Here is a 24062-nt window from a genome sequence, read left to right as displayed (position 1 = left end):
CCTCGGCAAACGAAAATTCGATTGGCGTCACTTTTTGTTTGCCGGGGCCCCGATTCTTTCATGGATTGTCGGTGGCAGCAGCAGCAAGATCCCAAAAAAGATCCGCTTCAACGGATGAGCAAGCGGGTGGCACCGCCCTCTGTCCAATGAAGCCTCGATTCTTTTCGGATCCATCGGCAGTGGAGGCAGTAGCGGAAGCAACATCCAAAGAAAAATCCGCCTCGGCAAACGAAAATTCGATTGGCGTCACTTTTTGTTTGCCGGGGCCCCGATTCTTTCATGGATTGTCGGCGGCAGCAGCAGCAAGATCCCAAAAAAGATCCGCTTCAACGGATGAGCAAGCGGGTGGCACCGCCCTCTGTCCAATGAAGCCTCGATTCTTTTCGGATCAATCGGTGGTGGCGGCATGGGTGGCAATGAATTATACCAAAATGGTTCTTTTAAGGGCCCCAAAGCTCCCGAAAGAGTAATTTGGAGCATTATTCAATTATTTCTAAAAATTCAACTAATTCTAATTTTAATAGTTTAGTTTATCGATAAAGTTTAATTTTTATACTAAATATACACCGCTGTATATTTGGTATTTGAAATTCCAAATTTACTGTCAATGTCATTCCAATCGAGTAGGATACCTGTCAAATGCGCTTTAAGGTTGAAGGATTCGTCATTGACATAATCGTCATCATTGAAAGTTCGAAAGCAGTTTTCTCATTCTAAACTGAAATTTCTGCAGTGAAAATAAGTTCACTGTACTCCAATCTTCAGCCGCAATACAGTGAATACATTTTCACTGCGGAAATTTCAGCTTTGTACGAGAAAACTGCTTTCGAATTTTCAATGATGACGATTATTTCAATGACGAATCCTTCAACTTTAAAGGCATTGCTCGGCAGCATCATCGTCATGATACGGGAATCATCACAGAGCGTTAATGATTAATCATAAATTTAATCATGATTAATGATTAATGATTAAGATTAATCAAAAATCAGTAATCATAATCACCAAAATTTCTCATTTAATCATTAATCATTAATCTTAATCACACTGATTTCGCAATTTAATCATTAATCAGTAATCATAATCATAAGAAAAAAAATTGATCAATCATTAATCATTCATCACCAAAAATTTTTCACCATATAAAATATATGATCCAATTTGAATTGGTTCAAATGCTGTTCTTCTTGATTATTTTTTCAATAATCTCCCAGACAGAGTTACCTTTTACTTTTGGAACTTCAAAAATATTTTCAACAATAATTATATTTTAATCATTTCCTGTTTTTTGTGATTGATTAATCATGATTAATCATGATTTTTAATCAATGAGCCATTTTTAATCATTAATCATAATCAATAATCACAGATAAAATCAATTTTAATCATTAATCATAATCATTAATCATCCCAAAAATCAAATTAATTATTAATCATAATCAATAATCACCGAAATTTGAATTTTAATCACCAATGATTAATCATGATTAAAATATTTGTTAATCATGAACGCTCTGAATCATCATTACCAGCAACAATCGCCAGATTTCGAGTCTTTAGCATATAGTGATTTTACTCTGGCCGTTATTTTTGCTGAATAGATACACGTTTACTTCATCTGTGAGCCCCAAATTCTTTATTATGCGTTAAAAATTAGTCCTACGTCAACATTGCGGTTATGTCTCAGACATTACACACTCCTAGTTTTTTTTTAAAGTCATCGTGGTTTACGATATGATATGCTCATTTTCATTCTCTCTTCCGAGAAAACATCTCTCTCATTATGGAAATAATTCTACTCCCTCAACCTGTGGGGGACATTTATAACTTTGATGGGTTTCTAGATTGCCTACCATCCGATATAACTCTAAATTTCATTCACATTACATTCATTCGGGATCCCTCTATTTTCGCATCCATTCCACTCATTCATCCAACTCATTCATTCACTAATCTAAGAATTATCACTAACTGTACAGATGAAAGAGTTTTTTACAAACATTACTTTTAAACTAACCAAACTAACTTCTCCTCATCATAGGTACTTTTAGACGCGATGGTCTAAAGGCAGAACTCAATTAATGTTCCAGTTGAGTTTCTAATCAAGTTTTCCGTGTGAACTTATCTAATCTTTCTTCTATAGCCTCTATGAGCGTGGTGAATTCACTTGAATGCCATAATACGAAGAGGTGAGATCGAAGCTCATGTTTCGAACTCACTTCTCAATGCAAACTTAATTTTCAAATCATAGACTGATTTAGACACCAAGACATCGCCACTAACTTTAAGGAGGAAAATCGTGAAAATTCTTATGTTTTAAGGCATGGACCAAATTGTCCATGGTCAAAACCACTGATTACAAAACTTTACGCCGGCTTTAAGTGGGAGCCATGCCATATTCCCAAAGACTTCCCATTGGAGTCTTCGATTTCGTATGACGAAGATCCAAGTTTAGATTTGATGCGACCAGGCAAATACATTGGGCCATACTTCGCATTATAATTTTGCACTGCGCTGGATTGTTTCATATTTTTATAATATATTTGTTGTCCTATATCGTACCCTTTAGCATGCTGTCGATGCCTAAGATTATAGCGATGCTTACATGATTCATGAGCAAGTTTTAAGTTGTGCTCAACGACACCGTAGATTTTGTCAAACAGTTCTCTCTGTTTTTCTGAACGTTGTTCCAGAGTTTGATCTTGCTCCACCGGGAGATCCTTGTGATCAGAACCCTTAATGAACAGCTCATGGCCGTGGGTTATAAAGTATGGGGTCATTTTTGTAACGGAATGTACAGAAGAGTTCAATATGGTTTCGATTTCCGAAAGTTTGGAATCCCACAATCTTTGGTCTTCCTTGACGTAAGTCCTTATAGCAGCATTCACAGTGCGGTTAACCCGCTCTACTGGGTTCGCTTGTGAATGGTACTTGGCATTCAACCAGTGCCGTATGTTAAAACGTTCTAGAAGGGATTTGAATTCTTTTGAAAGAAAACATGAGGCGTTATCTGTAATGATAACTTCCGGAGTGGAATTTCTAAAGAACCATTGATCACGCACAATGGTACATAAGGAAGTGCTGTCGATCTTGCGCACAGGAGTTATCATTATCCACTTGCTAAAAAGGTCCAGAATCACAAGTATGTATTGGAATCCTTTCTTGCTGCGAGGCAAAGGTCCAATAAAATCCATGGCAATAATTTGCCATGGGTGTTTTGTAATTCGCTGATCACCCATTAAAGGGATCACCGGTACCGATGCACCCTTAACTTCTTTGCACGTCTTGCAATCTTGGATGTATTCGCGCACCTCAGCCGCTAATCGAGGCCAAAAGTAGCGTTGCTTAATTCGGTCAATGGTTTTGTCCACACCGAGATGCATTGCTTCATCGTGATTTTCACGGATAATCTCACTCCTATCTAAGACTGGCGGGACAAATTTCCATTCGTACCTGTGGTCGTACGGTAAATTTGGAACAGATACAAATTTGAAAAGGTTGTCATTTTCAATTTTAAAATCGACGAAATCATCAGGACTGTTTTTCACTTCTTCCATCATTTTATCGTACCATACGGAAGAGGATCGAGTTTCCACCACAGCGGTGCTCCTGGAAAGAGCATCCGGGACAATGTTGTCCTTACCCTTTCGATGTATCATGCTCATGTCGTATTGCTGAAGTGTTAAGCACCACCGGCTGCAGCGTGAGGCAGTTTTCCATTTGGTGGTCATAATGTGGGATAAAGCTGACGAATCTGTTATCAAAGTAAAGTGGGCTCCTTCAATATACCCACGAAATGCTTCGATAGCCAAAAGCGCCGCCAGGGTTTCTTTCTCACACGCGTGGTAATTGCGTTGAGGGGTCGTGAGTTTGTGGGAAAAATATGAGATGACTCTTTCAGAGCCATCCTGTACCTGCGTGAGGACGCCGGCTACAGCGACGTCGCTCGCGTCGGTTTGAATGCAGAACTCCTTAGAGAAGTCTGGACTCATGAGAATCGGAGCGGAAATGAGTTTCTCTTTTATGTTGCAGAAAGCTTCTTCTGCGAGATCACTCCATCCTAAAATTTTACTTTTAGTTTTGAGGAGATCTGTCAGTGGTGCGGTAGCGCCACTAAAATCTTCTATAAACCTCCGGTAATAATTACACATACCTAAGAAGCGGCGAAGTTTGGTTACCGTCGTTGGACGCTCGTACTCTACCACGGCTTTGACTTTTTCGGGGTTCGGTCGTAGACCTTGGGTAGATAGTAAATAACCCAAAAATGGTAGTTCATCAACTCCAAATTTAGATTTTTCTAAATTGATTGCGAGATTCGCCGCGCGCAGGCGACGGGCGACTTCTTGCAGTAGCTTGACATGCTCTTCAAATGTCTCACTAACGATGACAATGTCATCTAAATATACAAAAACTCGGAGTACCAGTTCACCGAGCCCTAAGACTTGGTCCATCAGACGGGACAATGTCGCCGGACTGTTAACCAAGCCGAAGGGCAAACGAGTGAACTGGAACATTCCTTTGCCTTGTACACTAAAAGCCGTGTATCGGCGAGAGGAAGCTTCGAGGGGAATTTGTAAAAATGCTTCCGAGAGGTCTATCGTACTGAGGTATTTAGCTTTGGGTAACTGGGTTAAGATTCTCCCAGGGTGGGGTAAGGGATACGCGTCCCGCACAGTACGCTCGTTTATTTTACGTGCGTCGAGACACAATCGCACTTTTCCGGTGGGTTTTATTACCGGGACGACATTGAGTGACCAGTCGGAATTGCATCTTTCAATGATTCCTATGCGAAGCATTCTTTCCAGTTCGTCAGATACTTTCTGTTGAACTTTGGGAGAGACTGTGTAAGGATACTGTCGTATGGCAGGTTTACTCTTCCACTTGTCTTGAATTTCAATTCGATGTGTGATAAGTGGAGTGGATGAAATTTCGTCAGACACTGCCACTTTGAAAAGTTGTTTGACGTTTTCTAACTGTTTTATTTCGGTCTTGGTCAATGGAGACCTTGACACCTCCGGGATAGGGTTCTGATCATCCTCAATCAAGTCACATCGCTCAATGGATGGAGATATCTTAAACTTTCTCCAAAAATCCATTCCGAGCAGACAATCTTGAATCAAATTTTCAATCACCAGTGTTGATATAATTTTAATTCGACTATCAAAAGTGATAGGTATGTACAATTTACCTAGTACAGTCAAATTCGTCCCACTAGCAGATCGAATGTCTAGGGGATTCTTCAAATCGTGCAACTTAGGTTTGTTCAACTGTTGATAAATGCGATCACTGATTAAGGTTAAATTGCTCCCTGAATCTAGCAATCCTTTTACTACCTGACCATATAGTTTAACTCTCGCATAAGGTCGGTTGTCGTTGGGGATTGAATTCAAAATGACTTGAACGTCGGGGCTTCCTTTAGAATACATCTCATCTAAAGTGGGTTCCCAAAATTCAAATGGAGTGTTGAAATTATGGAACGTGTTCACGCGGATGACGTCGACGACCGGCGACTTTTGGTCGTCTGAAATCCGTTTTTTAAACAGAATGGACAGTTCTGGGTATCGAACCCTTTAAAACCACACATTCGACAAAAGAGTCCGCTGATAGATCTGCACTGATCAACAGTGTGATTAGTGAATCTGCAAAAGAGGCATTGATCCATTTGAGGGGGCTTATGAGCGGATACCAAACGGTCCAACGAACGAATATTATTGTTGTTCCCCTCCTGAGGATCTTCTTTGCCCACTTGAGGCTTAGAACTCTGGTCTTTAGAAAGAACTTTCTTAGAATCTGGTTGTGGTTTGGTCTGTTCTTTGATTGGTTTGTTGGGGCTCTTATCGAAAGCTTTTGGTTTGGATTTATCAAACCATTTCTTGTCGTTTGGACGTGGGTTCTGAGACTTGGTCTCCTGTTTCCCTAGTTTAATTTCATTTACAACGTTGGCTGATTTTTCCGAGCCAAACATCTTGTTGTAAAGAGAAAAGTTCGAAGCATCAATTTGACGACCAGCGTCTACTAATTGCTGTAGCGTCGTCGTGGGTTTCCAAAGGAGATACTTCTTATAGTCACCACGCATATTACGCTTGACCACGTCTAATTTCTCTGCGTTACTCATTTGTGCCGTCATCGATCTGAACAATTTCTCCATATCGTAATAGTAGTCTTGGAACGACTCGTTCCTTTGTTGACGACTCTGATAAATTTTTGAACGCACCAGAGAATCTAGCTCTGGATGCACGAATGATTTTCTCAATTCCGCCACCATGTGATCCCAGTCTCTCAATAAACCCTGCGAACTCATTGACATAAACCAATTCAACGCAGGTCCAGTGAATAGATGGAAAGCCGAGTCAAACAATTCTTGCTCTGAGATTCTCTCAGCGAGCGATAATTGATGAACCAGTACCAAAAATTCGTTTAACGTACTACCTTGATCAGTACCCGCATATTTGTCCAGTTTCCATTTGGAAACGGGCAGTGATTTGTGACTGTACGACGCATGAGGTGGGACAGGCGGGAGAAGCGGTGGTTGTACGGGAAGAGAGACTACCTGCGGCATCAACGATAACGATGCGGCAGGGTTCGAATATGAAACTGCTGGTGTGATCGACGCCGGTGGAGTGACCGTGGTATTAAACATCGGTGCAGAATATGAAACTTGGTTCGGAAAATGAGAAATTTCTGGATAGTTTGAATATCCCGGTACGTTTGTACCATAAACATTAGAACCCCATGCTGTAGAAACCATAGGATTGCTATTCGCACCGAAGAATGTGCTCGAATACGGTGTCGAGTAGCCATGTGCTGACGTCACTTGAAGAATATTGCTGTGGGGCTGTCCATAAACCACGTGGTCATTTTTTTGGGACTTTTCAACCCTCCCCCCCCCCCCACGTGGTCATTTTTCCATACAAAATTTTTTAAATGTCCATACAAAATGGTTATTGGCCGATCCCCCCCCCCCCCCTCATGACCACGTGGTTTATGGACAGCCCCTGTAGGGATATGGTGTTGAATAAGGAATCGAAACATTCGGCCTAGTGAAAACTGTACTATACTGCTCCGCTGAGCTTGCCGTGAGCGACCTAGGTACTCCAATCGAAGTCGTAACTCTAGGCGAAACAAGTGAATTCACCACTGTCGTAGACGGGTTAGAAATTCGAGTAGTTGAGGTTACCTCAATCGATGGCGTCACAGGGGTAGTAAGAAAAGATTTTGTACTACACTGCGTTTGTGACGACTGTTTGTATTTTCGCAACATGTACAACTCATGTTCAAATGTTAGTAAGGCATCGCGAACATCCTTCTTCAGATCACCTGAGCTACTAGACGGGTCCATGCAACCTAACCTTTTCAAACACTGAATCATATCGTCATCATCCGGGTCTAAAACTGAAATGGAACCCTTTTCCTTGTCTTCTTGAACGTTTGAGGGAGAAATTGGAACTAAATTTACACTCGTTGGAATTTGTGGGACTGATAGCAAATCTGCGATAAAAAAGTCACTTCCTACGCTGTCCGTTCGTGGTCTATCCCGCTTTTGATAATAGAACCGATTCAACAAGTCAATAACCTTTTCGAGGAACGTTTGTAAATTACGTCTTTTCCCCTCGTCTATGTACTTCATCAATCTCCCCATCCTAACCCCTAAATGTAGCAGCGTTGACTGACCACGTGGTGAACATGTTTTCGCGCCAACTAAGCTATCGATCAATCCGTTATACTTCTCAACACAAAAGGCATAATCTACTTCTGGATCTAGCTCGTACCTAAACTGAAATCTGAAATCTACATCACGCTCTCGCTTGAGAGCTTCTCTGAGATTACCGCGCTTGCGCACTATTTGAGCGCCTTCTTCGCAAACGATACCTCTGATGTGTAACTCATAATCGAGTTCCTCTTCGTTCAAAAAATCCACTCGAAGGTCACCGAAATGTTCCTCTAAATCCTCTAGGTTTGTAATCATATTACTACCACCAGTTGCCATTATCATATAACTTTCCTATATAAAAGAACCTAAAAATTTGATAGTGTGATCTAGAAACGCACCGAAGTGTCCAAAAATCGTGCCACTTTGCGATAAACAACTCTAACCAGAGATATTGTGGACATAATTATGATTGGTTATTACATTTAATATAATCCAAATTAGGTTCGTGCGTAAAATTTACATTTACTTTCAGTCATAATATTCTTTGGGCAAATCTAACACTGAAATGAAGAAATCTTAGTTTGAAACATTAGTCAAATGTTACAAATTACATGACTTTTATGTGTAAAATCGTAAAAACATCGTGTTTTTTCGTGATTTTTCAACTAAAATTATTGAATAGCTTCGAAATAAGTAATTTAAACACCGTAGTATCTTCGGCAAAGTTGTAGAGTTTTGTACTAACTGTATCCTAACGGTATTTTTGGCACCCTTTCGGAGCAATTTTCTGGATTTAGGAGTAAAATTCTAAGAAAACGGTTTAAAAAACACAAAATCGATTTGATACACCTCTAAATCTTTATCAATTTGGCTCAATTTTGGACTGAAGACTTGTTTTTGCATGTGGGTTGATAATTTGATGTGTCACGGAGAATCGGAGAAAAAAAGTTTCAAAGTGAACAGGTCTACTGGGCATAGTGTATCATTGTGCTTGCCTCGCAATATACAAATTCATGCAATGGTAGGCAAAGAAAGCCCCTTAACTATAATAAGCTCTGGTAGTGCTCAAAGAACACGAACTTTAAGCGAGGCAGGCCAAGTCCCAGTGGGGACGTAGAACCATAAAGGAGAAGAAAAAGATGAAACCATGATCTGTCTACCAACTTAAAGAACTCACATCAAGAGTTCAATTTTCTAATTTGATGTCTACTTTTATCATCGTAGATGATGCCTATCATGAAAACCTTACTCTACATAAATAGACCACAATAAAACAGCTCTCGTCATCAAACATTTAGATATAATAAAAAGCAATTTTATTGCCCCGTAAATCGACTTATCACGTATCACTTAAAAGAAATAATAAAAATAAAAAAAAGTCCAATCTCACTAGAAGACACCTCTGACCGACGACGACGGCGAGCCAAAAGCAAAGCACCTAAATCTAATTACGACGATTGCTGCAACAGTTCCAGCTGCTGATCCAGCTTATCCAACTCGTCTTCGATCCAACTTCGGTAGGTGGTCACGTTGGTGAACAGATGGGGCGCCCGGTTGATGTCCGTCGACCAGGTCAGTAAACCGCGTAGCTCCACCCGGGCCGTTCCGTCGTCACCCCGCTCGGTACAAATCAGTGGCGATCCGGTTAGGTCCTGGAAGAAAATAGCAAAATGGGGTTGAATTTCCAATATTGTCAACTCTGAGTTAAATGAATCCTAGAAACGACCATTGCATTACCTACATTAGCGTGGCCCACACTTATATGAAAAACAAAAACTTCGAAAAATACCAAGTCTTACCTCCTAAATCAGTTGTTTTGGACTCCCAGAAGCTACGTTCAAAATTTGAGCAAAATCGGTTGAGCCTAAGGGGGCGCTCAAAACGCTCAAAGTTTGTATGGGAAAACTTGGCCAAATGTATGCAGAAATTTTAAGTTTTCGAATTTTGTCGCTAGGTGGCGCTGTAAGCGTTCAATAATCAAACCCTTTGGTATTATTGTAGATGACTATATGCCAGAGAACTTTGTCGAAGACAGCGAAGTGATCCGACGGCTGTGAAAAAAGTTATACCCTAGGTAAAGTGAGGTAAAGTATTGAGATTTCATTATTGATATTATTCCTTTACATGTATTGGAAAAATAATAATAAAGTTTATCCTCACTTTTCTTAGACTATAACTTTTTCCACAGACGTTGGATCACTTTGCGGTCTTCGACAAAGTTGTTTGGCATATAGTCACCTACAATAATACCAAAGGGTTTGATTATTGGGCGCTTACAGCGTCACCTAGCGGCAAAATTCGAAAACTAAACATTTCTGCATACATTTGGCCAAGTTTTCCCATACAAACTTCAAGCGTTTTGAGCGCCCCCTTAGGCTCAACCGATTTTGCTCAAATTTTGAACGTAGCTTCTGAGAGTCCAAAACAACTGATTGAGGGGGTAAGACTTGGCATTTTTCGAAATTTTTGTTTTTCATATAAGTGTGGGCCACCTTAACCTACATCCTTCCCATGTAAACACTACCCCACCGACTTAGATTTGCCAAATAAGCACCCAATCCCAACAATCCTTACCACATGCAAGCTGCGACTTTTGTCCACCGGTCCGGCACACAGATTTCCCTGGTGCTGCAGATAGTCCCGGTGTTCCCGCCGGCACTCGCTCCCGTTGTTGGCCGGAAAAATGCTAATATTTGCCGTTATGTAATTAGTGCCATCGTCACCACCACCGCCGTGACGGCCGTTGTTGCTTCGGTTTTGTCGCACCATGGGTCGGCTTCGTTGTCGTTGGTTTTGCCGCTGCCTCCGGTGGCTTCCAGTGCTTCCAGTTGGCGACCTGTGATTTCACGGACGGAGAAAAACAGCCACCGGAAAAAGATAAATGTGATAATTGAATAAATAATGCTCTTTCGCTAAAACTATTTAATTTCACTTAAGCAAATACTGGCAATAGGTACTATCAACGCGAGCTATGCGGTTCTATGGCCGGGGATGTCGTTGGCTGATGCCAAGTCGCGTCCCAGATTTGGTGGATTGCACACGGTGGCCAAGGAACAGAACGGGTGAGATTGTTTGTCTGGGCAACAGAGTCGGTAAAGTGGTAATGCAGTTAAATGTTTCGTTGGACGAGGACCAAATTTCAGCGGAGATCAAAAAGTGGTCGTAAATGTGCCAGCACGTGTCGGTTGTCGGTGAAAGTGTTCTTGATTTAACTAATTTAACGACGGTATCGTGACTTTTCAGTGTAGATACAACGTAGAGTCTACACAAATGTCATTAATGTTGCAAGCAGATTTCTCTGAAAAGTATGTAGGTAAGCCAGACCAAGGAAAAAATCACGGAAGCTTTTTAATCGAGCAAAACTTTCTGGACAATGGGATCAATATAAAATGGCCCTTACAACTTATAATAAAGAACTAAGAAAATCACGTAGAATCACCTGGAGGTCCTATTGCGGAGAACATAGAAAAAACCCCAGATGTTGCAAAATTGCAAAAAGTTCTTTCCAAGGACCATTCAAATGGTCTGGGAAATTAGAAGAAAACAAACGGTAGTTTTACTATTGACACAAACGAAACACTAAAAATAATGATGGAAACACATTTCCCGGGTTCAAAATTAGTTTTGGAAGATGATGTAAAAGATGCAGAAGTTGTGGAAAATCATAGGCGTTTCAGGACTATGAATGACTATTTATCCGTACCGGATACTATCTTCACCCAATCGAAAGTTGAATGGGCAGTAAATTCTTTCGAACCTTTTCAATCTCCTGGTAAAGATGGTATTTTTCCTGCACTTCTGCAGAAGGGTGGAAAGGTGCTTCTTAATTCTCTTACCAGAATATTTAAAGCTAGTCTGTCACAAGGTTACATACCTACAATATGGACTCAAGTTCGTGTTGTATTCATTCCTAAAGCAGGAAAAAGAGACAAAACAAATCCAAAATCTTTTAGGCCTATTAGTCTCACATCGACCATACTTAAAATTATGGAAAAGATTCTAGACGAATACATAAAATCAAAATATCTACGAAACAGTCCTCTCAACAGAAATCAATTTGCTTATCAACCCAACAAATCAACGGTGACTGCTCTTCATGAGCTAGTTACAAAAATTGAAAGCACACTTGACAGAAAAGAAATAGCTCTTGTAGCATTTCTTGATATTGAGGGTGCTTTTGATAATGCATCATACAATTCTATTGAAAACTCAATGGTAAAGAGAAATTTCGAGCCTTGGGTCAAAAAATGGGTTATGGAAATGCTTAATAGTCGAAAAGTATCTGCTGAATTGGGAGAATCATCTATTACAGTAAAGACCACAAGGGGTTGTCCTCAAGGAGGTGTACTTTCACCCTTGATATGGTCGCTTGTTGTAGATGATCTTCTCAATAAATTAGTGGGAAAAGGCTTCGAAGTTATAGGCTTTGCAAATGACCTAGTTATAATATGTCGTGGAAAATTCGATAATATCATCACAGATAGAATGCAATCTGCATTGAATTACACTTGGCGGTGGTGTCAAAACGAGGGGTTAAACATCAACCCTTCAAAAACAGTTTTGATACCGTTCACTCGCAAAAGAAAAATCACTATGAAAGCTTTAACAATAAACGGAACTGTCTTACAATATTCGTCGAATGTAAAATTTCTAGGAGTAATTCTAGATGACAAACTAAATTGGAACTTACACTTAGAGAAGGTAATTAACAAAGCCACAGCTGCTCTGTGGATAAATAAGAAAACTTTTGGAAGAAAATGGGGACTTAAACCAAAAATGATACATTGGATTTATACAGTTATAGTCAGACCTAGGATAGTTTATGCGTCATTTGTATGGTGGCCGAAAACTAAACAGCTTACTGCACAAAAAAAGCTTGAGAAATTACAACGTTTGGCTTGTATAGCTATAACAGGAGCAATGCATAATACACCGTCAAAAGCCTTGGAGGCGGCTATTAATAAGCTTCCACTGCATCAATATGTTAAAATGGAAGCTGGAAAGAGTGCACTTAGGATAAGGAAAACTACTATCTCATTAGAAGGTAATCTTTTCGGGCATCTGAGTATACTGAAAGATTTTCCAATCAATCCATTACTAGTGATGAACGAAGACTGGATGGATAAAAAGCTGAACTTAGATATATCGTTCGAAGTGGTTGTTACTGACCACCAAGTATGGGAATCAGGGGGGGCCAAATATCTCACCAGGATCGGTTATATTCTATACAGATGGATCAAAAATGAATGAAGGCACTGGAGCTGGAATTACAGGCCCAGGGCTTAATATTTCAATACCAATGGGGAAATGTTTTCCTTGCAGAAATATATGCTATTTTAGAATGTGCATCTGTATGTCTAAAACGAGGATACATGCATACACGAATATGCATATTCTCAGATAGTCAAGCGGCTTTGAATGCGTCATTCATATGCCAGTCCAAACTGGTGTGGGAATGTATAGGACTGTTGAAAAAGTTGTCCGCTATGAACCAGGTTAATCTGTACTGGGTTCCAGGTCATTGTGAAATAGATGGTAATGAAAAAGCTGATTCACTTGCTAGATAAGGTTCAGGTGTTCAATTCATGGGGCCTGAACCTTTCTGTGGCGTTTCTAAATGTGAAATACAGTTGGAAATAAAAAAAATGGGAACATCAAATGATACAGTCGAATTGGATTGCAACGAAAAATGCAAGGCAGTCAAAACTGTTTATAAAGCCAAATAGTAAAATTACAGAAAAATTACTAAATCTAAATAAAAAAATCTCTGAGCATAATCATTGGACTCTTCACAGGACATTGCCCGGCCAGATATCATTTGAAAAAGATTAACCGGTGTCAAACTGATATCTGTCGTTTTTGTAACTGTGAAATTGAGACCTCAAAACATTTATTATGTTACTGTCCAGTATTAATTGTGCGTAGAAGACAATATTTCAACAAGGAAGTCGTAAGTCCTTTCGAAATTTGGCTGGAAAATCCCAATTTAGTTGTAGAGTTCATTCTTAGAATTATACCAGATTGGGCAACTTTGTATCCTCAGCAAACGACGGTTACCCTAAATGGTGACTCGTCATCTATATGAATGCAAAATTAGACAGGGGTATACCACAATAGATCACAATAATGGTCGCATTGGTTCAAATCCCAACAAAAAAAAAAGCCAGACCATAAAAACATCATAGCACCAGAAATGTTAGATACTAGAAAGACTGCGAGTTTACAAAAAAAAAACATGAGTTTCATAACTGACACAGCTATACATCTGAATATTTGAACAATTTTTGAACATAAATAAACCAAATAAGGACTAAAAGACTAGTAAGCAAGGCAATAAATAATCCGATAACTTTTTTACCCGAAGGGGTACCTGCACATTATCATGAAAACATACACGAGAGTGCAGTGTACGGAGTTCAAGAATTTCAAGAATTTTCCTCTATATGGGTAAAAATTTCAACCCGGTATAGCTTAATTCGCCGAGAGAAAATATTACATTTTATAACGTCGTATTAAGTATCAATATATTGAGCATTGAGCATGAGCATGAGCATAGATGACCGCACAATTCGTAGTTGCTACTCCGTGATTGACCAGAGCAATCGAAATTGCACAAGGAACCAATGAATAGGACTTGGGACTAGCTTACTATTCTCAATGTACACAGGTCGAGAGCTCTCAACTTTAATAAGGTCAATAACGGCGCCGGCCACGTCCTTACGGTCATCGAGGATGGAAGGGAATGTTAGTAAGACAAACGTTGTTAAAAAGACCGCGAATCGCTGCATCTCCACGTTTGTCTCAGGAAGGAATTTTTGTTAGTAGGGTAAGGTACATTGTCAGTCCGGGAGTCACCTATGGTTGGTGATATGATTTGACAATGGATCAATATACACAAACCGCCGTTAACAACCGACCACTTTTCGACGCAAGAACTAGCCAAAAAGAAAATTCTATCGCGCGTCTCCACTCCACTAGGGAGCAGAAACCTTTAGTCTATTCCACACAGAAATACACTGAACGCGACTCACTTGTCGGCGCCCGGATTTTTTCTCGACAGGCGAACCCGAACTAACATTTTTTCACTCTTTTGTGTAAATGCAAAAAATGAAAGAAAATATTTATTATCAACTAAAAGTGTATTGGAAACTAGCGCCGAAGGGAAGCGAAAAATTCGGAACCGACTCAACCACGGCGCGCGCACACTCGTCCCGTCGTCGGAGCCCCGCAGAGGGAAGAGAAAAAAAAATCGCAAAAATCTAGCAAAGCGAGCGCGCGAAACTTTGCTGCTGCCGAACTACCGCACACTGACACTACTGACTGCTTGGCGTCCCGTCGTCGATGCCCCGCAGAGAAGAAAAACAAATCGCAAAAATCTAGCAAAGCGAGCGCGCGAAACTTTGCTACTGCCGAACTACCGCACACTACTGACTGCTTGGCGTCCCGTCGTCGACGCCCCGCAGAGAAGAAAAACAAATCGCAAAAATCTAGCAGAGCGAGCGCGCGAAACTTTGCTGCTGCCGAACTACCGCACACTACTGACTGCTTGGCGTCCCGTCGTCGACGCCCCGCAGAGAAGAAAAACAAATCGCAAAAATCTTGCAAAGCAAGCGCGCGAAACTTTGCTGCTGCCGAACTACCGCACACTGACACTACTGACTGCTTGGCGTCCCGTCGTCGATGCCCCGCAGAGAAGAAAAACAAATCGCAAAAATCTAGCAGAGCGAGCGCGCGAAACTTTGCTGCTGCCGAACTACCGCACACTACTGACTGCTTGGCGTCCCGTCGTCGACGCCCCGCAGAGAAGAAAAACAAATCGCAAAAATCTAGCAAAGCGAGCGCGCGAAGCTTTGCTGCTGCCGAACTACCGCACACTACTGACTGCTTGGCGTCCCGTCGTCGACGCCCCGCAGAGAAGAAAAACAAATCGCAAAAATCTAGCAGAGCGAGCGCGCGAAACTTTGCTGCTGCCGAACTACCGCACACTACTGACTGCTTGGCTTCCCGTCGTCGATGCCCCGCAGAGAAGAAAAACAAATCGCAAAAATCTAGCAAAGCGAGCGCGCGAAACTTTGCTGCTGCCGAACTACCGCACACTACTGACTGCTTGGCGTCCCGTCGTCGACGCCCCGCAGAGAAGAAAAACAAATCGCAAAAATCTAGCAGAGCGAGCGCGCGAAACTTTGCTGCTGCCGAACTACCGCACACTACTGACTGCTTGGCTTCCCGTCGTCGATGCCCCGCAGAGAAGAAAAACAAATCGCAAAAATCTAGCAAAGCGAGCGCGCGAAACTTTGCTGCTGCCGAACTACCGCACACTACTGACTGCTTGGCTTCCCGTCGTCGGTGCCCCGCAGAAAAGAAAAACAAATCGCAAAAATCTAGCAAAGCGAGCGCGCGAAGCTTTGCTGCTGCCGAACTACCGCACACTGACACTACTTACTGACTCGTCGTATTAAGTATTAAGTATCAATATATTGATGATAAACTTTAAAAAATTCATTCAATTTGATTCACTGGTTTCCGAGATATGACACCTCAAAAATGAGTTGTCTGAAAAATAGTGTTTTGCTCGAACGGTTCTAACTTTGCGAAACATTAATCAATCGCGCCCAAATTTGTACCAATGATGCACACATAATAGGATGACAAACAGTCAAAATTTGAGATTTTTTGATGCGCTCTATGAAAAGTTATAGCTTGTTGAACTTTTTTGTGAGAGAAAAAAAGTTGCCTATCCCAAACATTTTGGCCATGCCCTGTATGTATACACTCCTGATCAAAAGTTTGGGGTCACCCCCTCAAAAATATTCAAAAGATTAATAAGTCAAAGAAAGTTTGAACATGATTGAAATGAAAAATTTTCAAAAATATTTGTAAACTTGCTAAAGTTGTCAAATTTTCTAAAAAATGAATATAAATGTATGGCAGTGTCGCTGGAAATTGAGTCGACCAAATTTTAAAATGAGAGCGATAATATAACCTGTTTTCTATTAGCTAACAACTGCTTATTACCGAACTAAAAAAATCTAGTAAAAAAGTTATTAAGCAAATTAACTCTTGATGTCATTGACCAAAAGTTTGGGGTCACTATCGTAAAACATGGAAAAGTGATTTGTTAATATTATTGTTTTCTTTCATTCAATTTTAACTCTTCTTGGCTTACTTGAAACATAATAAATGGTACTTACTGTATAAATATTAAATCACACGTATTTGTTAAAATTTACATACTAAAAATTAACGTAAAATTGCCTCATTTTTTGAAATGTGGTAAAATGTGTTAACTTTACCGTATGCGTGATAATGTTTGCACCATCGTCCAAAAAAGATTCCCATATCACCTGCACACACAATGTCTTGGTTTTCTTTGCATCCACGTAAGCTCTAACTCATATCATAGTAGGCTGCGGGTAAAAAAAAAACCGTTTTCTTCAGATTAAAATTTGCACCATGAAGAAATGGCAGCGGTAGTCGGGATTTGTCCACACGCAAGAGTTAAAGAAGACATTTCAGGAGTGTTCAGCTGGACCGTAAAACGGAAAAAAAGCAAAGGCAACTATTCCCGAAGGTGTTCACTGGTCGTCCAAGGTTAACATGGATAAGGTAGGCTATCGCTACCACCAAAAAAAAGATTTGGGCGAATTATGAGCGCTCAATTAGAAAAATGGCAAAGAAACGCGAAATCAGCGACTTAACGGTACGCAGATCAAAAAGGAAAATTACGGTGGCCTTGATGATCTTTCGACCATAGAAAAAAAAAATCAGATAAATACCACTTGCATCCGGTAGCTACGAGTAGTACCATATAAAAAAGTCTTGAATTTGTCCGAACGCAAATCCGTTTTTTTCATTCTCCGACGAAATATCGATCCCGTACCAAATTCCAGAATCAATAGTTATATTAAATTTTGTTTTGTGTTAATCTCTACTCCATTAGGCAATGTCAAAATAAAAAAATTAACTCAATTTTAATTCTTGACTGTGGCACTACCACGAACACTTTTCGACATTTGCGCGTGGACAAATCACGAACTAGGTTGCCACTTAGTCATTATGCAAGTGTTAAACTAAGAAAATCAACACTTTTTATTCACAGCCTACTATGATATGAGTTACAGCTTAAATGCCTGCAAATAAAACCAATATATTGTATTCACAAGTAAAACTGGAACGTTATTTAATGATGGTGCAAACATTATCACGCATACGGTACATAACATTTTTATATGTATAAAAATCGTTGAGTACGTTAAATTAAAGACATCAAACGTAAATTTAGTTAATTATCTTTGAAATGTGCCAAAAAGAATTAAAATTGAACTATAGATGACCAAAATATCACCAAATCGCTTTTCCATGTTTTTCGATAGTGACCCCAAACTTTTGGCCGATACATCATTTTGAGGTTTGATCCCAAACTTTTGGTCGATGACATCAAGAGTTAATTTGCCTAATAACTTTTTTCCTAAATTTTTTAACTTAGTTCGGTAATAAGCAGTTGAAAGCTGATAGAAAATAGGTTTTATTACCAAACTCATCTTAAAATTTGGTCGACCCAATTTCCAGAGACACTGCTATAAGTTTACATTCATTTTTTTAGAAAATTTGGCAACTTTAGCTTATGTTTACATACAAATATTTTTGAATTTTTTTTCATTCATATCATGTTCAAAGTTTCTTTGGTTTATTATCTTTTGAATATGACCTAGGGGTTTGAAATCAGACGCAAATTGGCGGAGGTATTGAAACGATTTGGTTCCATTTAAAACTTTTACTTTTTATTTAACAATTCAGGGGATTACAATAAACAGTAGAACTGTATAGTGCTTATATAAAAGGCGACCGAATAAGCTGCGGTTCAAACCAACACTGATCTGTAACTCGTCCAAATGATCGTTCGATATTATACAGTTGATATGCTCGGTTTGTCTCGTTACAATATGGACCTAAAAAAATGACATGTTTTTGAGTGGGTGACCCCAAACTTTTGATCGGGAGTGTATATGAACAAAAACTAAATTGAAAAAATCAGGGTCGCCTGATTTTTCGGAAAACTCCAGTGGAAAACAAACATTTTCCACAGAAACCACCTACTTTGAAAAATTATAACTCAAGATCGAAGCATCGTAGACACATTTTTTTTTGTAAAGCACATTTTCGCAACAATTGAAAAAAAAATACAAAATGAAAATTGATTTGCACAAAATTTTACATTGTTGAGGAAAATCAGTTGGAAAAGTCGCAAAAAACTATTAGGAAGTCCGGGAAAATTCCCAAAAAAAAATATTTTTGGAAGGAAATTTCATAAGCTATATTCTGTGAAATTTCCAAGTTGTGGTTTTTCTCCGTTCCTGAATTATCATCAATTTTGTGGCAATAGTTCAGATGTACTATATGAGCCATTTGTTTAAAAAATTATAACCAAAGAACAAAGCATCATAGACACAATGTTTATCGTAAGCAAATTTTCTCAGTAATCAAAAAAAATACAAAATGAAAATTGTTATCCACGAAATTTGCCAATGTTTAGGAAAATCGGTTGAAAAAGTCAGCAAAACTATTTACGAAGTCCGAAAAAAATCTTAAAAATAAATATTTTTGGAAGGAAATTTCATAAGCTATATTCTATAAAATTTTCAAAATCTCCTTCGAATGGGATTAGAGAACATCTCACACGCAATTCATTGTTAGAAAAAAAATCGTCAGCTTTCCATAAATGGTTTGAATAAGCTCAAAATGTGAGATTCGTGTTCGTGGGAAAGTGTGCTGATTTATGACTTGCTGGTGACATCCCTTCTGTAATTCCTCCAGGAATCCCTTCCGCGGTTTCTCTACAATTTTGCCTAAGTTCTGGGTGTTGCTGGAAATGGAAGATTATTGAGAATTCCTTCAGAAGTTCGCTCTGGGAGGAATTTCCAGGAATTCCTACTGATAGCAATCTCAGGCAAACAGGTTCCATCTGATATTCATCCAGAAAGAACTAATGGGATTCCTCCAGAGATTCCTTCCGGAATTTCATAGGTAATTCTTTCTGAAGTTCTTCTCAAGGTCAAACGCTTCACCTCATCTCCATCCCAGATATTCTTACGTGCTCTTTTTGGAATTCCTCAAGCATTTTATTATGATAGGAAAGTGGAACCATCTCGGCAGGGGCCCTATTTTGGGCACTTTTCGGCTATAACTCAGCCAATTCTGAGCCAATTGACACAATTTTTGGAACGCGATGAGATACGTATAGTATATAGCCGCGTACACGTCAATTGGCTTGGAATTACCTGAGTTATAGCGAAGAGTTCCCAAAATATCGGCCGCTGCCCAAGTGATTCGCTACCCTATACATACCAAGAGTTTCTCCTGGGATTCTTCCAGGAATTTCACCAGAGATTTCTTCCGGGATTCCTCCAGAAGCTTGTCACACGGGGAAAAATCCACTGGCATGAGACAAAAATTGAAAAATTCCTATTTGGAAGAACACGTGCAGAAGTGCTGTTCTATCAGAAAACAGCCTGAACAGGTTCGCGGCTTGGCTCAAAAGTTTGCTTAACGATTCTAATCCGTGAATCACCAGATGAATAAAAGAATATTGAAATTTTACATGCAAAAACCCTTTTATTTCCCCCCAAATTAACTTAAATCTAAATGGTTGTACTTATCTGCTAGTGTTGTAAATGTGTAGAAGTATATAAGTGTATCCCAACGGCGAAGTCATTGGGCCCCGGACGGTGTCCACCGGAGCTACCCACGTGACGCCACGGTACGACTGCGGTCCGCACATGCAGTTTGTCGACCTTGGCCTTCACCGGATCTTCCTCGACGACACTTTCGGTGGCATTAACAAATAGGCCTAGGGTGGGATCAATGCGTATATAAGTTTCTTGGCCATTTCACTATAATCCAACTTCTTACCGATCTCATTTCAAGCACTTTTAAACTACTCCAAGCTACGCATGCTATGCATGCAAAGTTCCGATAGAAAAAATGATCTAACAACCCCAGAGGGGACTTAATCTTGTTCACTGCACTTGTTAAAAGAAATACTAATAGGCACAATACTGTGTTCTTTGGTGCAGCACGGGTCGGTCGGAACTGATCGTAGAAAAATTGGTTTAGAGGATTGAACTCAGATCTCATACGGATCGATATGCACCACTGCACGATGGAAATGTTGTTCGGCAATTGAGTGGTATCAGTTTTAGTACAAAACGATCGATACTGAGTTCTGTGCTTGAATATCGGGTTTTCAGGTAGCCAGAATTCTGAGACCGGCCTAATGGTCTGTTGTCCCACCGCCTAGACAGGTAGTTACTCATTTGAGTGTTTCGCCGATCTACGATCGGCTATCGACGATGGGTTCTGTGGTTCTGTTGGTAGGTGTTCTGCGGTACAAAATTGAGAACCCCAACATTCTTTTTGGTCTGGGATCATCCATTCCACGGCTTTATGTATAAAAATCTGTCGCATGCTATTTTGTAGCAGGTGACAAGCTCTATCTTGGATTACTTGAGTGAGGAATTAATTTCGGAGTTCCATCAGGAAGGCCTTCCAAAACGTCTGCAGGAGTACCATTCGAGATTATTGCAGGAGTACCTTCTGAGATTTCTTTGGAAATTTCTTAAGGAATTCTGAGATTGTTCTAGAAATACCTTTCGAGAATCCTCCGAAAACTCCTGGTGGTATAACCAGCCGAATGAACGTTTTACTTAACTCCATAAGCTAGACTTTACAAGCACTGTCGTTAGTGAGAATTGGGCAAAATGTAGTGGAATTTGTTTTTTTTATTTATGTGTATTTTAAAATAACGCTAATTCCACACTCAGTGGAATTTGTGAAAAAGTTACTCATCCTCTTAGTGAAGCTTGAACTCACGACTTCTACGTTACCAATACACCACGAGAAGACTCAAAGATGTAGTGATTATAAATAAAGTTCTTTTGTGGTGTAGTGATAACGCCCATGTCTAGTGAGTACGAGTCGTAAGTTCGAGTCTCACCGAGAGGACAAGTAACTTCTTCGCAAAATCCACTCCAATTTGTCCATTTCCCACTAACGCCAATGTTTGTAAAGTCTAGTTTTTAGAGTCCTTCCGGAATTCATGCAAGAACTTCTTCTGTGATTCTTCCAGGAACTCCTTCCAAAATATTACTTTCAGGATTGCTTCAACAATTCCTCAGAGAATTAATTCCGGAATTCTTCCAGAATCTCCTTCTCGATTTCTCCTAATTCAAGAAATCCTTTCTGAATTCTTCTTGATGCTCCTTTCGGGATTCCTTTGGGTATTTCTTCCGGGAGTCCTCGGAAATCCTACAAAAACTTCTCCCAGTGTTTTCCCAAGCATTTCTTCCAGGATTCCTCCGACAAAAATTCCGGGATTTTTTAGGAAACTACTTCCGGAATTGCATCAAGAACTCATTCCGGGATTCTTCCACGAATTTCTACTGGGATTTCTAAGAAAAAACTTCTTACGAGATTCTTCCAAGAACCTGTTCCAAAATTCCTTCAGGACCTTCTTCCAGGATTCATTCGGGAGCTCCTTCCGGTATTCCTCCATAATCTCCTGCCGTTATTCTTCCGTAAACTTCTACCGAAATTCCTCTAAGAACGTCTTCCGAAAATCCTACTAACGGGGTTCTTTGGCGAACTCTTTCCGGGGTTCTTCCTCGAACTCCTTCCGGAATTCTTTCAGAAACATCTTCCGGTTTTTTTTACATGAACTTCATCCAGACTTCCTCTAGGACATGGTTTCCCAAACTGTGGGTCGCGATCCCCCAGGGGGGTCACCAGCCTTCATCCAGGGGATCGCGAGGGACAGTCGAATATTTTACTGTAACAGACAACAAATGAGGGAATTTCTATGGTGGTTCGCAAGAAACACGTCTGCTGGCAAAAGAGGGTCGCGCACCTGAATGATTGAGAACCTAGGCTCTAGGAACCCTATTCTGGATACCCTTCAGGAATTTCAGTAGATTCTACCGGAAGTCTTTCCGGAATTATGTCAGATGTTCCTAAGATGATAATCCTCCAGCAGTTTATTATTATTCATTGTTGAATGCTTCTTAGAATTACTCAAGTATATATTCATAAACTTCCTTCAGGAGTTGCTTGAGGTATTCCTTCAATAATGTCTTAAAGAATTCCTCCATCAGCATTGTATGAAACTCCGTAGTTCGTTCTGGGTTTTCTCCAATAATTCTTTCCGGGATTCCATTATTCCAGAAGAAAAAAAACTTTTGAAACTATTTCATAAGAAAGTATTAGGAGTATCTCGTTAGAATTTTCTGGAGGAATCTCGGAAACAATTCTCAAAGGATTCCCGAAACTCCGTGAGAAATCTCGAACGCAATCCCTTGAAGTCCCAGAAGGAGCCTCAGAAGTAAACTTGGAAAAGAGGGACCTCAGAAGGAACCTCAAGTAGAATGTCAGATAGAGATTCCTGAGGAATTCCAAAAGTCCTAGAGGAATCCTAGAAAAGCCGGGCCCGTAGCATAGTGGCTACACGTTTACTTCATAAGTGGATGGTCATGGGTTCAATCCCAGCACCGGCACTTGCAATTTTTCGTCAGTTGCTCTTGCTGTTCGGAGGAATCCTGGAATATATTTCTGGAAAAACATCGGAGGAACGCTTGAAGAAATCCTGAGATTCCTTCTGGGACTCCCCTGAGGAAATCTTAAGTCTTTTTACATCAGAGTCCCACGAAGACAACACCTTTAGATTGTTGCTCTGTTCTTCACCAAACTTTGTTCTCTTATTTTATTTTTTTTTTTTTTTTGCATGCTCGATAGGGAAATCTGTGTGGAAAAGTGCCCCACACAATGCATCTGTTTGCGTATGCGTGACAGTAGTTTGACACATTTTCCATGGGAATACTGTCAAAGAAACGCAAACCTCGACGAAACGGGCGCTATGTGTTCCAGCCTTAAGCCTATATGACAGTCCGATAGGTAGATTTGGTTTCATTTTTTGCGGGACTCTGATATAGAGATAGATAGATTCTATCCGAATAGATTCTATCCGAATTAAACACAAGGCCTCGAAACGCCTAAGACTTTGCCTTGAGCAACCGCGGCATGCAGTGCTATTGTTGTAGTGATTTGACAACTTTTGAGTTCATTCTAGGCTCATAAATTGGTTTTATTGCGAATGTGTTAATTTTCTTTCTCGCTCATAATAATTTAAATATTTCCACTCTACTATACATTTCTTTTGTAATTCTCCTAGAAATTTCTAAAAAAAAAATCTTCTGGGAACTCTACTACAAGCTCCAGAGATTTCTTCAGAAATTTAGGATTTTTTTCTGTATTCCTTCGGAAATGTCTCCAGTAATTCCCCCTGGGAAACTCACAAAAATGCATTTAGGAATATTTCTTTGGGATTCCTCAAATATTTTTCTATGAATTTCTTAATAGATCC

General features: G+C 40.0%; 1 protein-coding gene across 5 annotated transcripts in view; it reads right to left on the bottom strand.

Moving 5' to 3' along the window:
• Positions 1 to 8919: 8919 nt before the first annotated feature.
• The window catches only part of LOC109410101 (uncharacterized), a 203524-nt gene continuing 188381 nt past the window's right edge, over positions 8920 to 24062 (bottom strand). For all 5 annotated transcript variants that reach the window (XM_062842259.1, XM_062842260.1, XM_062842263.1 and 2 more), the window contains exons 8-9: positions 10226 to 10487; positions 8920 to 9303 (exon numbers count right to left, since the gene is read on the bottom strand). In XM_062842259.1, the coding sequence (XP_062698243.1) occupies positions 9100 to 9303; positions 10226 to 10487 (466 nt within the window). In that variant the 3' untranslated portion in view covers positions 8920 to 9099. The remainder of the gene's footprint in view (positions 9304 to 10225; positions 10488 to 24062) is intronic.

This window comes from Aedes albopictus, chromosome 3 (genome assembly GCF_035046485.1).
Source record: "Aedes albopictus strain Foshan chromosome 3, AalbF5, whole genome shotgun sequence".
In the NCBI taxonomy this organism is placed as follows: Eukaryota; Metazoa; Arthropoda; class Insecta; order Diptera; family Culicidae; genus Aedes; species Aedes albopictus.
This window is presented reverse-complemented; position numbering and strand designations above follow the sequence as displayed.